This window comes from Drosophila miranda, assembly GCF_003369915.1.
Source record: "Drosophila miranda strain MSH22 chromosome Y unlocalized genomic scaffold, D.miranda_PacBio2.1 Contig_Y3_pilon, whole genome shotgun sequence".
Lineage (NCBI taxonomy): Eukaryota > Metazoa > Arthropoda > Insecta > Diptera > Drosophilidae > Drosophila > Drosophila miranda.
The window spans coordinates 990556-1005132 of NW_022881625.1; the positions used below are offsets into that span (position 1 = coordinate 990556).

The 14577-nt window shown below is 47.5% G+C and overlaps 2 protein-coding genes and 1 pseudogene across 2 annotated transcripts; 2 read left to right on the top strand and 1 right to left on the bottom strand.

Annotated features, from left to right (window-relative positions):
* LOC117194543 lies at window positions 1-13723 on the top strand. Its single transcript, XM_033399092.1, has 4 exons — window positions 1-10; window positions 7914-7916; window positions 13003-13252; window positions 13337-13723. Exons 3-4 carry the CDS (start codon window positions 13203-13205, stop codon window positions 13686-13688), a joined length of 402 nt encoding a protein of 133 aa, XP_033254983.1. The 5' UTR covers window positions 1-10; window positions 7914-7916; window positions 13003-13202; the 3' UTR covers window positions 13689-13723.
* LOC117194533 lies at window positions 94-12663 on the top strand (annotated as a pseudogene).
* On the bottom strand, window positions 12597-13004 carry LOC117194544 (kinesin-like protein Klp61F). Its single transcript, XM_033399093.1, has 2 exons — window positions 12907-13004; window positions 12597-12847 (listed from the first exon to the last, which is right to left on the bottom strand). Exons 1-2 carry the CDS (start codon window positions 12993-12995, stop codon window positions 12730-12732), a joined length of 207 nt encoding a protein of 68 aa, XP_033254984.1. The 5' UTR covers window positions 12996-13004; the 3' UTR covers window positions 12597-12729.
* Window positions 13724-14577: the final 854 nt, after the last annotated feature.

The following is a 14577-nucleotide window of genomic DNA, read 5'->3' on the forward strand; positions in this document are numbered from 1 at the left end:
TTTGCGTGCCGTCTGTCTCTGTCCGTGTCTGTGAATAAATCGCGGGTCTTGGCTCGAGTAACACTATTCCTCCGTCCTTCGTCGTACCGATAGATGGACGAGGCTTCTGGCACGACGACAACCGATGGCAAGTCCCTGGATGAGGCGCCGGTGGCCGCAGGACTGGAGCCCACACAGCCGATCGGCTTCCTGCAGCTCTTCCGCTTCTCCACCTGCGGGGAGATCGCGTGGCTCTTCTTTGGGTTCCTCATGTGCTGCGTCAAGGCGTTGACCCTGCCCGCAGTGGTCATCATTTACAGCGAGTTCACAGCAGTGAGTACCGGGCACAGATACTCCCGCAGATGCAGATTCAGATACTCCAACCACAATCTCTCTCCCTTCGATTCTCGATTCCGTAGCCCTCTCCGCTGCCACGAACATCACCACGCTGTCGTTTCCCTTCACGATGGCCAACCGCAGCGGCGGCGGGTACACCATTCCCACGGGGACCCTGAGCATCCTTCCCATCGCGGCGAACGCCCAGCTGCCGACCATCACGACAACGGCCAGTGGCTACGAGCCCAATGACGTCATCACCACGATCCCCGTCTCGCTCTCCATTCAGCGCTTCCCCTCGTCCCTGTCCATCGTGGACCTGGCCCAGGAGCAGGACGGCTACAGCAACAGTGGCTCCAGCAACGGCATGACCGTGGGGCCGGGTGCGGGCGGCGGCGGCGGCATCACCACCACGACCCTCCTGTCCGTGAAGCCCCTGAACGGCAGCGGCAACGGCAACATTTCGCGGAACAACAGCTTCAGTCTGAGCTTCAACCTGCAGGACCCCACAGTGCGCTCCTCGTTGCGTTCGGCAGGAGCCCCCACAGTGGATAACTCTTCATCCGGTGGCACGATCGCCCTGCCCCAGAGCGGCGCCACGGCAACGGCAACGGCCACGAGTGCTACCTCAACCCTCGCCATACACAGTCCCGAGGCCAAGACAGAAGAGGTCTATGTCTGAGCGGAGGAACAGGACACCTATTCCGACCCATCCACTGGATTATAGCTTTCGTCGTAGGTTTAAGCACCCCCTTCCAGAACCACTGATACGATATTATCATCTAGGAAAGAGAACAAAACAAGAGTAATCCTCTCTTCGGATTGTACATACATATGCACACATCAATATACATACATATATAGCCCACAGAGATATCGTATCGTAATGGATCGTATCGTACGGCACACGCGAGTCTTTCTCGATAGTTGGGCGAATAAATTACGAATAAAATCTTTACCAAGGAATCTCCATTATATTACCCGTGCAAACATTGGACCGTGTAAATACTTTGGAACCCTCCCCTTCCCCTCTCCACAAAAAACATAATATGTGATATGCGATTATTGTATGTTTTTTTTTTTTTTGTTCAAGCTATAAAATTTGTGCATCTTTAGGATTAATGTGGAACCAATCCATGTAGAGGATGGTAGAAGAACACAGATCTAAGAAATTCTAGTCTCCTTTGTACAGATACAGATACAGTTACAGATGACCGACGAGGCAGATGTGACACGTCGGGCGACTAACGAGCCCCTTAACTTGTTTGCCGCCCAACTAAACTGTTAAAAATTCTTAATTAACGCCAATAAGGAATACATTAAAATGCCGACGCCAAGCCAAGCAGCCATTTTCCCAACTCGCCCCACACACATTCACATTCCCCTTCCCAACCACTACCGACAAGCTTTATTTCCTCTTTCTCGCCAATGTAAATTAAAATTCTGTGCGCCACTAAACATATATTCAAATCACAAACCACAAAGAGAATCATAAAACACAAAGATTTCTTAAACCACACACAACTACTGTCAACGCGGCTTCGCCTGTGTAAAGTGCGGTGGTTTCGTCCACCGCACCCAGCTAAATGCGAAAATTGCGGCGGTTTAACAACTTCTGTCAACGCGGCTTCGTCTGTGTAAAGTGCGGTGGTTTCGTCCACCGCACCCAGCTAAATGCCAAAGTTGCGGCGGTTTAACAACTTCTGTCACCGCGGCTTCGTCTGTGTAAAGTGCGGTGGTTTCGTCCACCGCACCCAGCTAAATGCCAAAGTTGCGGCGGTACGCACCCATGCAACTACAGGGCCTATGCTGATGCTGATATGAGGATCAGCCTTGCGCCGCCACTTATATGAAGCCCGCTCCGAGGACGGGAACGGACTGAAAAGACGCAATCCATTGTAAAAGAAAACACATGTTAATGTTAAGTCTAGTGTTACCTTAACTTTCTTTACTCAAAATACTTGCATAAAAAAATACCGAATACCTACCACTACTATAACTAGTGTTACCTTCCCATTGTTCAGCCAAAAACACTGCAACTAAACTACATGTAAAATGTAAAATATGGCATGTATTATTTGAATTTAGTACATATACAGCGGTGGCGCTGGAGTTCCTCGGCTGCTGTTTCCCCTCCTTGTAGCGTGGGTATTGGGATCGCTCTCGGCTACCATTTCCCCTTCGTGTGACAAAGGTATGGGATCGCTCCAGCCCTGGCTCTCTCTTGGCTGCGATTTCCCCTTCGTGTGACGTCGGTATTAATGCTAGTGATGCTCGTCGTGGTTCCTGTGGGATCTGGTTCCGGTGTTGCTCCCCCCATTGTTTTAAATGAAAAACTCTCTCTCAGTTTCGCGACGGCGGCCTCTCTCTCGGTCTCCCTTGTAGGCGTTGGCTTCGGGCTGGCCGGGGAGAGTTGTTGATCACATCGGCGTCACTGGTCGGAGTGGGAGAGATCCGACTATTCCCCTCTTCGTGGCTCTTGTTCTGGCTGCTGCTTCTCCTTCGTGTAGCGTGGGTATTGGGATCGCTCTCTCTCTCGGCTGCTGTTTCCACTCCTTGTAGCGTGGGTATTGAGACTCAATACATCACCGAAATGCTGGCCAGCCATGGACACACGGCCACTTTTGTACGCGGTATGACACGTCGGGCGACTAACGAGCCCCTTAACTTGTTTGCCACCCAACTAAACTGTTAAAAATTCGTAATTAACGCCAATAAGGAATACATTAAAATTCCGACGCCAAGCCAAGCAGACATTTTCCCAACTCGCCCCACACACATTCACATTCCCCTTCCCAACCACTACCGACAAGCTTTATTTCCTCTTTCTCGCCAATGTAAATTAAAATTCTGTGCGCCACTAAACATATATTCAAATCACAAACCACAAAGAGAATCATAAAACACAAAGATTTCTTAAACCACACACAACTACTGTCAACGCGGCTTCGCCTGTGTAAAGTGCGGTGGTTTCGTCCACCGCACCCAGCTAAATGCGAAAATTGCGGCGGTTTAACAACTTCTGTCAACGCGGCTTCGTCTGTGTAAAGTGCGGTGGTTTCGTCCACCGCACCCAGCTAAATGCCAAAGTTGCGGCGGTTTAACAACTTCTGTCAACGCGGCTTCGTCTGTGTAAAGGGCGGGGGGTTCGTCCACCGCACCCAGCTAAATGCCAAAGTTGCGGCGGTACGCACCCAGCCAATTACAGGGCCTATGCTGATGCTGATATGAGGATCAGCCTTGCGCCGCCACATATATTAAGCCCGCTCCGAGGACGGGAACGGACTGAAAAGACGCAATCCATTGTAAAAGAAAACACATGTTAATGTTAAGTCTAGTGTTACCTTAACTTTTGCAAGGAAGCGATCCTGGGCTGGGGTACATATCTCAGTCTACTCCAGGGTCGAAATTACAGCAATATTTATAATTTGCCGGGACTCCGTATTTCGGACCGACGATGGGGGACGGGGCCGCAGTCCCGCGGACGGGGGCGATCGTAGCGTGGGACGGGGCAGTTGGTTTCACCGAGAACACCAAATCGCCAAATAGCGCCTTCAGGGCCCCACCGAACTCAGAATCAATACGGAGGTCTTTACTATGCGATAATACCGACAGGTGTCGCCGAGAGGACCTAGGCTATCGCCGGACAGTACTTACGGGACCCCGCCGGCCTGAGAGTTACTACGAAGCGGAAAGGGGGACTATGCTATGAGGGAATACCGACAAGTATCGCCGAGAGTACCTAGGCTATCGCCGGACGGTACTTACGGGACCCTGTCGGCCGAAGAATTACTACGACGCGGAAAGGGGACTTTGCTATGCGGAAATACCGGCAAGTATCGCCGAGAGTACCTAGGCTATCGCCGGACGGTACTCACGGGACCCTGTCGGCCTAAGAATTGTAAAAAAACTTCTTTTGTAGATCAAGATTGGTACCTAGTACCATCAACAACAAAGATAAATTTTTTATCACCTCAGTATATTTTGAACCTTTGTTGTCTCTTGCATCCTTCAAGCAAGCGATTAACAATCTCCTTGAATATTTAGATGCATTCGGAAAAGTCATAATTGCAGGAGATTTTAACGCAAGACATACCTTTTCTGGAGACAGAACCAACAGTGGAAAGGGAACTTTTCTCATGCAAGCTATATCAAATGCTGGCTACAGTCTAGCAAATGACCACTGTCTCACATTCAGAAGACACATCGACTCAACATCAGGGTCTGTACTCGATTTAACTTTCACAAAGGGTATTCATATAGAGAATAGGAAATGCGAATAGTTTTACCTAGGAGGCAGCCACCATCACCCAATAACCTTTGAAACAGCAGGATATCAACACAAACTCAAAACTTTCCTTGCCAAAAACAGGCTACTGAAAAAGCTAAGCCAGTTTGAGGCCGACAAAGATATGGATAATTTAGCGAAGAACATCCAACAGGAAATAAAAGCAGCTACTTATGAAATCAAAAACAAATGTCCAAAATTATGGTGGGACGAGAATTTAGCCAAATTATTCAGGGAGTTTGCAGAGTCGCAGAAGAAGGCAGCTTCAGAACCATCCTTTCAAAATTATTGTTCTGCTGTTAACCTCAAGGTTAAATGGAAAAAATCTGTTAAAATTGCCAAAAGAACTAGCTATGCCAGGAAGTTAACAGAGTTAAATGTAAAATCGAACTCAAGAGAAGCCTGGAGATTCCTCAGAAATCTAAAAAACTGTCAAGAGGACACCCCAGAAATTTTCGACCCTGACAAAGCTGGGCCATACTTGGAATTCCTTAACGAACAAATAACCTCAGAAGCAAAGGATGTAGACGAAGAAATGTACTCAACCAAGAAACAATGAAAATCCTTTCTTTTCCTTGGAAGAGTTAGAGGCTGTGTTAGTCAGAAACAGAAAAACGGCAGGAGGAATAGATCACATCACATACGAGATGCTGAGTGCTCTTAACACTAGTATAAAGACAGAACTTGTACATTTTTACAACCGTCGAGTGGCTATGTGCGATTTTCCAGTCGAATGGAGATCTATCAGAATTGTACCAATACCGAAAAAAAACATGGATCTGACTGACTTAAAACATTTTCGACCCATAATCCTCATTTCGGTTCTAGCCAAGACAGTAAATGGCATGGTGAAAGCCAGGCTGGAAAAGCATATACAAGAAAACAAGATTATACGCTACAGATCTTATGCATACCAAAAAAACAAGTCTGCAGCGATGTGCATAAATGATGTCATCAATGTGGTAGCGGCAAAGAAAAAGAACAAGGAACACGTTACTCTTGTAGTTGTTGACCTCAACAATGCCTACAATTGTGTCAACCTGAAATTCTTAAAAAGACTAATGGAAAATAAGTGTTTTCCTAAAACATACATTGACTGGATCATCAGTTTTATGTCTATGAGACTACTGAAAATAGGGGAAGCTGTTCAGGTAGTTCAGGGAGGAATCCCACAGGGCTCTTGTCTGTCGCCCCTCCTTTTTAATGTATACACAAAAAGACTACATCAGATCTGTGATAGAAATACTCATATGATGCAATTTGCAGATGACTTCGTTATAATCTCTCACAACAGAGAGTTTACTGTAGCGGTTGAAAACTTTAATAAAAAACTAAATGACTTTAACCTTCTATGTGGTGATCTCGGTTTTAGCATCAATCCAAGCAAATCTGCAGCAATGAATGTAGGAAAAAGACAGGTCAGAGCGGTAAATATTTCTGCTAGAAATGTGCCTATACCAAATCGAAAAGATATCCGTTTCTTAGGCAGACTGATTAGCGCAAACATGTCAAATGTCAGTCATGTAAAAATGGTTAAAGAACAAACAAAAAAATGCAACAGACTCCTCCAGCTTGCGACTACTATCAAATCAGGTCTAAAACCTAAAACAAGTACCAACATCTTCAAAGCTTTTATTAGAACAAAACAAGAATATGCTATCACAAGTTTTTCAGACATGGGATCTGGAGCAAGTAAAGATATAGAAATAGCGCAAGCTAAATCACTCAGAAGGTGTGTTGGGGTGCCACCTGACACAAGCAAACACGAAATTTTTGTCCTCGCTGGTGTAATGCCACCTGTTTTCAGGGCGAAATGGCTTACAGCCAAAGAACTGCTTAAAAAAAAAAGGTTCAATCCAACAATGTTTGACGAGCTAATACGCTCAAAAGCGGATACGAGTTACACACGTACTTTAAGAGAGTTTAATTCCATCTTTGTAAACACTCAAGAATGTGATAGTGTTAACACATGTAACAAAATCCATGTATTAGATAAATTTGTAACTAAGGGTAAAGAAGAATACTCGAATGAAGAAATAAAAACTATATTTTATGAGATTCTGAACAAGTACAGAAAGGACGACTGGAACATTCTATCAACAGATGCCTCAGTTACAGAAAGTACATGTGGCATAGGAATAGTAGAAATAGGCCTAGTGGAAATATTCACAAGTACAAAATAGAAAACAGATTATCATCAGTAGGTGCCGAACTCGTAGGCCTTAAAAAGGCCTGCGAACTATGTCTTAAATATAATTACAAAAAGGCTTTGATTTTAAGTGATGGATTAGGAGCTATTAATTTAATTAAAAATAAGAATACAGACTCGTACCTAGAGAATGATATTCACAACATAATTAACCAATCAGACATTCAGAAACTTGACATTCTATGGGTCCCTGGTCACAAGGGTGTGGCCATCAACGAAAAGACTGACATAGCAGCAAAGGCTGCTACAAGTGAGGGGTTTACAATAAATATAAAATACAGCTACAAGGAGGCTCAAAGAGAAATTAGGAACTTTTTAGTATACAAATGGAATGAGGACTACAGGACGAAGTGTAGGACGAAGGGATCCAGCCTCATAGACATATTTCCAGACATACCCAGTAAACCCTGGCATTTTTCTCTTAAATGGAATGCTAAAAGCATCAAGACCATTAACAGACTTATGACGGGACACACGTACGACAAAGTCTTCCTACACAGAATCAAAGCAATTGACTCAAATATCTGCGAAACGTGCAATGTAACTGAATAAGCCGAACACCTGATCTTCGATTGCCAAAGATTTGCCGGGCTCAGAAGGAAATTCAAAATCTTTAAATATTATAACAATTTACATCAATTATTAATAAAAAAAGAGCCGCTACATCTCAGAGAGCTGGCAATCTTCATCAAAACTGCCGACTTAAACTTTTGACCCCTTTTTTCTTCATCATGTTATAAAGTAATTTCAGTTTATTTTCTAAAACAGTTAAGTAATTTTCCTCTTTTTTTTATATACAGACCTGTCAAACTCGAAAAAACTACATCACCAGTATCTGATCAATGTGGCTACAGTGCTACGATCAAAATTCCGATCATCCTTGAGATGATTTAAAACCAAAAAAAAAAAAAAAAAGTAATAAGAACATTAATAAAGTACGCTTCAGGGTCACACTAAGTGCCCTGAGCAAGTTTACAAATCAAACGAGGGGGAACGTTGTGAGTTGCTGCGTACACCGCAACTCTACAGTTATACCCGATACTAAGTCAGTATGGCTCTCCTGCGGCAGACGCCGCTAATATTGAACCACACGACAAAGAGTGCGTGCGAGAGAGACAGAAAATCATTCTGAGCGTGACGTCGGGCGCTGCGTGGCCACTGCAAATTGATTTCCTGCTTTTGGCTACAAAAATGATCCGATCTGATCCAGATTCAGCAATCTGATAGATATGGTCATTATCTATGATTCTGCGTTTTTAGTTTTCTCGAATGTGCAATACTGTGGATGCAACAGATTTTCGTTCTTTGTGGGGGCGGAAGGGGGTGGGGCGAAATTCTGAGATATACGTTTTATAGTGAGATCTAACAGGAGTGCGGATACCAAATTTGGTTACTCTAACCTTAATAGTCTCTGAGATTTGTGGATGCCCCAGATTTTCGTCCTTTGCGGGGGCGGAAGGGGGTGTGGCGAAATTTGGACACGAAACGGTCAAGGTCAGATATCACAGGAGTGTGGATACCAAATTTGGTTGCTCTGGCTCTTATAGGTTCTGAGATCCTTGAACTCATATTTTGCAATTGGCAAAGCCGACCATGAAACCTGTGTGTTAGAGAGAGACAGAGCGAGAAAGAATGAAATTGTTTTCTTGATTCTGGCTATAATAATTATACGATCTGGTTGAGATTTTACACTCTAGAACATATAGTCATCCTCTACGATTCTGCGTTTTTGGTTTTATCGTATATTTCAAAATGTGGATGCCACAGATTTTCGTCCTTTGTGGGGGCGGAAGTAGGCGGGGCGAAGTTTTGAAATATTTTTGTAGCAGTGACATATCACAGAAGTCTGGATCCAAAACATCGTTGCTCTAGCTCTTATAGTCTTTGAGCACTAGGCGCTGAAGGGGACGGACGGACGGACGGACGGACGGACGGACGGACAGACGGACAGACAGACAGGGCTCAATCGACTCGGCTATTGATGCTGATCAAGAATATATATACTTTATGGGGTCGGAAACGATTCCTTCTGGACGTTACACACATCCACTTTTACCACAAATCTAATATACCCCAATACTCATTTTGAGTATCGGTTATAAAAAACGACAGTCGTTGCCGCCGGCTTCACATCTGGGCACTCCTCGGCACTTCGTATGGGGAAACGAAAATAGGTCGAGACCCAGATCTATATTTCGGGTAGAAATTGGCTGACCGTTTACATAGCTTTAATAATTTCCGCAGAATTGGACGGCCTCCAATATATCGCGGGTCCGTGACACATAAGTGGCTCGCGCCCGCAAAGCGACTGATGAGCCGATCTTTTACGCCTCCCGCTTTGTGCTGCTCGGCCTAGCGCTGGGAATTTTTGGTACGGAGCTGTAGTTGGGCGAGGAGCATAAGTCCCTTGCCGCGGGCGGAGGCCCTAATATCGGGGAAATTGTTGTTGCGAGCTTTCGTATTGGGGTTCAGACAGGTACCCAAACGATTGCCCGAAGTTTAAGCCGGTACTAACCGCCAATCTGAAAAATTAATTTCCTACAATAAAAAACGAGGTGGAACGTTGTGAGTTGCTGCGGACACCGCAACTCTACAGTTATACCCGATACTAAGTCAGTATGACTCTCCTGCGGCAGACGCCGCTAATATTGAACCACACGACAAAGAGTGCGTGCGAGAGAGACAGAAAATCAGTCTGAGCGTGACGTCGGGCGCTGCGTAGCCACTGAAAATTGACTTCCTGCTTTTGGCTACAAAAATGATTCGATCTGATCCAGATTCAGCAATCTGATAGATATGGTCATTATCTATGATTCTGCGTTTTTAGTTTTCTCGAATGTGCAATATTGTGGATGCAACAGATTTTCGTCTTTTGTTGGGGCGGAAGGGGGTGAGGCGAAATTCTGAGATATACGTTTTATAGTGAGATCTAACAGAAGTGCGGATACCAAATTTGGTTACTCTAGCCTTAATAGTCTCTGAGATTTGTGGATGCCCCAGATTTTCGTCCTTTGCGGGGGCGGAAGGGGGTGTGGCGAAATTTGGACACGAAACGGTCAAGGTCCGATATCACAGGAGTGTGGATACCAAATTTGGTTGCTCTGGCTCTTATAGGTTCTGAGATCCTTGAACTCATATTTTGCAATTGACAAAACCGACCATGAAACCTGTGTGTTAGAGAGATACAGAGCGAGAAAGAATGAAATTGTTTTCTTGATTCTGGCTATAATCATTATACGATCTGGTTCAGATTTTGCACTGTAGAAGCTATGGTCATCCTCACCGATTCTGCGTTTTTGGTTTTATCGTATCGTCGAAATTGTGGACTCCACAGATTTTCGTCCTTTGTGGGGGCGGAAGTGGGCAGGGCGAAGTTTTGAAATATTTTTGTAGCAGTGACATTTCACAGATGTCTGGGTCCAAAACATCGTTGCTCTAGCTTTTATAGTCTTTGAACAATAGGCGCTGAAGAGGACGGACGGACGGACGGACGGACGGACGGACGGACGGACGGACGGACAGACGGACAGACAGACAGGGCTCAATCGACTCGGCTATTGATGCTGATCAAGAATATATATACTTTATGGGGTCGGAAACGATTCCTTCTGGACGTTACACACATCCACTTTTACCACAAATCTAATGTACCCCTCATTTTGAGTATCGGGTATAAAAATCACATCCCCAATGTTGGACAGGCAGATGAGCATCAGCGGGATGCCGACGATGGCATAGAAATCGTTGTCACCTTGCCCCAGTCGGATTTTAAGGTCTTTTAAGGCTTTATTTAACTGTCACAAAGTTGAAAAGAGTAAACGTGTACATTTCTAAGTGCTGGAAACAAAAGTTTCACACCATATTTTGGGTGGCATCATTTTTACGCGCTAAAAAGTGATTTTTCAGCAGCAGCAGGCACGCAAATCGAATCAAAACATTCAGGTCTATGTGCGCGTTAGGTGAGTGCCCCATCTACGGGTAGTAGATCGCCCAATAAGTACGATTTCCATCCCTGCAGGCCGCTGAATGCACGCGAGCGATGCATACGCTCCGCAGAGGTTGTGGATGTGCTCAATCCACGCGAGATCCTCACACGCTACACCCTCGACTCGAAGTTGACGAAGAAGTTTACGTTTGATCGGAGCTTCGGCCCCGAGTCCAAGCAATGCGATGTCTATGCGGTGGTGGTGTCGCCCCTGATCGAAGAGGTGCTAAGCGGCTACAATTGCACGGTGTTCGCGTACGGACAGACGGCTACTGGCAAGACGCACACGATGGTGGGGAATGAGACCGCGGAGTTGAAGTCCTCTTGGGAAGATGTGAGTGGAGGGGAACTGGTTTTCTAATTCCTAGAATCGGACGAGGGAGGCGGTTCAAACGTTAATTGCTGCTCTACCTGCCTTTTGTCTTTGGCCCTTTTCGTAGGACTCTGATGTGGGCATCATACCGCGTGCCTTGAGTCACCTTTTCGACGAACTCCGCATGATGGAAGTTGAGATTACGATGCGCATCTCCTAACTGGAGCTGTACAACGAGGAGCTGTGCGACCTCCTCTCCACCGATGACTCCACAAAGACACGCATCTTCGACGACAGCACAAAGAAGGGTTCGGTGATCATCCAGGGCCTCGAGGAGATCACTGTCCAGAGCAAGGACGATGTCTACAAGCTCCTGGAGAAGGGCAAGGAGCGACGCAAGACCGCGACCACCCTGATGAACGCGCAGTCCTCGCGCAGCCACACCGTCTTCTCCATAGTGGTGCCTATTCGTGAGAACGGCATCGATGGCGAGGATATGCTGAAGATCGGAAAACTCAATCTGTTGGATCTGGCGGGCAACGAGAACGTCTCCAAGGCGGGCAACGAGAAGGGGATACGCGTGCGCGAGACGGTCAAAATCAACCAGAGCCTCCTGACTCTGGGCCGTGTGATTACCGCTCTGGTGGATCGGGCCCCCATGTCCCGTACCGCGAATCGAAGCTGACGTGCCTGCTGCAGGAGTCGCTGGGCGGCCGGACAAAGACCTCGATCATTGCCACCATCTCGCCAGGGCACAAGGACATTAACGAGACACTCAGCACGCTGGAGTACGCGCATCGGGCGAAGAATATCCAGAATAAGCCAGAAGTCAATCAGAAGCTAACCAAGAAAACGGTCCTCAAGGAGTATACCGAGGAGATTGACAAACTGAAGCGAGATCACCTCGCAGCGCGAGACAAGAATGGCATCTATCTGGCGGAGGAGACCTACGGGGAGATGACCATGAAAATGGACTCGCAGAATCGAGAGCTCAACGAGAAGATGTTGCTGCTGAGGGCCCTCAAAGATGAGCTGCAGTCGAAGGAGAAGACCTTCAACGAGGTGAGCCTGAGTCTCGTGGAGAAGACCCAGGAGCTGAAGAAAACGGAGCAGCACCTAACCGACACCAAGGGGAGTCTACTGCTGACAAAGAAGGTCCTCACGAAGACCAAGCGCCGCTACAAGGAGAAGAAACAGCTGGTGGCCTCGCACATGAAAACGGAGGAGACGCTCACGACGCAGGCGCACAAAATCCTGACCGTGGCAGATCTGGCCACCAATGAAACGGAGCAGCTTCATGGCACCATCGAACGGCGAAGGTGCCTGCATCAGTTCAAGGATCGCATGCAGGACAATCTGGAGGTGATTGGCGGCAGCCTGAGTCTCTATTTGGAGCAGCAGGCGGCCTCCAAGCAGCATCTGAGCCAGGAATTGGGTGAGCCACGACCAAAAGCTCTCCCTGTGCCAGTTTTCACCTTATTTCTGTTCTATTCTGTTCAGTACCCGTCTGTCCGTACGCGAACACCGTGCAATTGTAGCCGCTTAGCACCTCTTCGATCAGGGGCGACACCACCACCGCATAGAAATCGCATTGCTTGGACTCGGGGCCGAAGCTCCGATCAAACGTAAACTTCTTCGTCAACTTCGAGTCGAGGGTGTGGCGTGAGGATCTCGCGTGGATTGAGCACATCCACAACCTCTGCGGAGCGTATGCATCGATCGCGTGCATTCAGCGGCCTGCAGGGATGGAAATCGTACTTATTGGGCGATCTACTACCCGAAGATGGGGCACTCACCTAACGCGCACATAGACCTGAATGTTTTGATTCGATTTGCATGCCTGCTGCTGCTGAAGTTGCAGGCGTACGTTGTTCGATGTGTCCATTTTACAGCACAAAACTCAAAATTCACTTTTTAGCGCGTAAAAATGATGCCACCCAAAATATGGTGTGAAACTTTTGTTTCCAGCCCTTGGAAATGTACACGTTTACTCTTTTCAACTTTGTGACAGCTAAATAAAGCCTTAAAAGACCTTAAAATCCGACTGGGGCAAGGTGACAACGATTTCTATGCCATCGTCGGCATCCCGCTGATGCTCATCTGCCTGTCCAACATTGGGGATGTGATGGCCACGTCATTCCGGTGAGCCTCTGCGCGCTGACATCTCCACAGCTGCGTGACTCCGCCGCTAATGACTCCACTCCACACCACTTCTCTCTTTCATAGTTTTCTCTACTGGCGCATCTGCTGCTATGTGTGCACGCGGACGGCCAAGCGGCCGAGGAATGCCCGCTCCAGGCAGCGGTCGGTGAGGGGACAGCGGTATGCCCGCTCCCAGCCGCCACCCTCGTTCCGGCGATCCATGAAGATGACACAGCGATCGGGCAATGACTCCGGGTTCGGTCCCTCCATGGGGCGTGCCCATTCCGATCCGGAGCTGCGCATCATGGGGCGGGGCGTCGGCGGCGGCTACGATGATAGGGAGTTTGGCCACCGCAGCAGTGGAGGACGCAATCGCCGCCAGCAGCAGATTGCGGCACAGCCTCGCCAGCAGCGGCACAACATCTACGGGGTGTAGCGCTTGTAGCAGGGAATGCTTAGTTTTTGTGGCGCCATCTAGTTCTCAGAGTGGCAGGCGAACGACAGGTCAAGGGAAAACCAAAAAGACGGTAACAGGTCAAAACGTCAGGCTATCTCTGTTGAAAATGCATCCAGGGACCTGTTAGAGGATTTGCCGCCAGAACGTTGGCGTCCCTATCGGCTATTCCCTCGTGAAAGTCCATTGAGTCGGTTGCGTATCGGTCCGACGAAAAGGAAAAACCAAGAATTTAGTGAAGAGAAAAACTCTAGGGAATCTAAATATCTAAATCCAAGATTCGACTGCGAGATTCTTGGTTGAAGGCGAGTGGGCTTTTCAGTCGTCAGAAGCCGTATAGCGCTGAGTCCGGTTGGGGTAAGTGCTGCGGGAAGAGAAGAGAAGGGCTAAAGGAGAATAAAGAGTTGTCCCATTTGTAGTCTTGGCGCTTAGTAAATCGAGTTAAGCAGTGCGGATTCGATCGTCCAAGGAAGCCAGCCAGCAAACAACAGCAGCCGCAAGCCTAACAAAGTGGCGTTTAAGCCTTTGGGATTGTCAGGAAAGCGCTCAGCCATCGGAGAAGCGAGCGTGGAAGCAGAGGGAGAAGACATTTGAGGAGCGCTCGGTCCCCCCAAGCGGCTAGCTTCCCGAGGCGTTGGCGTCGGCACTTTAGTAGTCGAGCGCGACGCGGCAGATAAGGAGGGCCCGTCCCTTGGTCGCGAGCAGATCGGCGGAGAGAAAGTGTCGATCTAGCACCGTCGGAGATTGGCCGTTTGGTCTTTTCTTTGCTTTCGCGTACCTTTCACCTGCAGAAGCAGGGGAAAAGAATTTGTGCTGTTCCCTTTCGCCCAGGAGGTGGAAAGGAAACATAGATAACAGTCGGGAGAAAGAG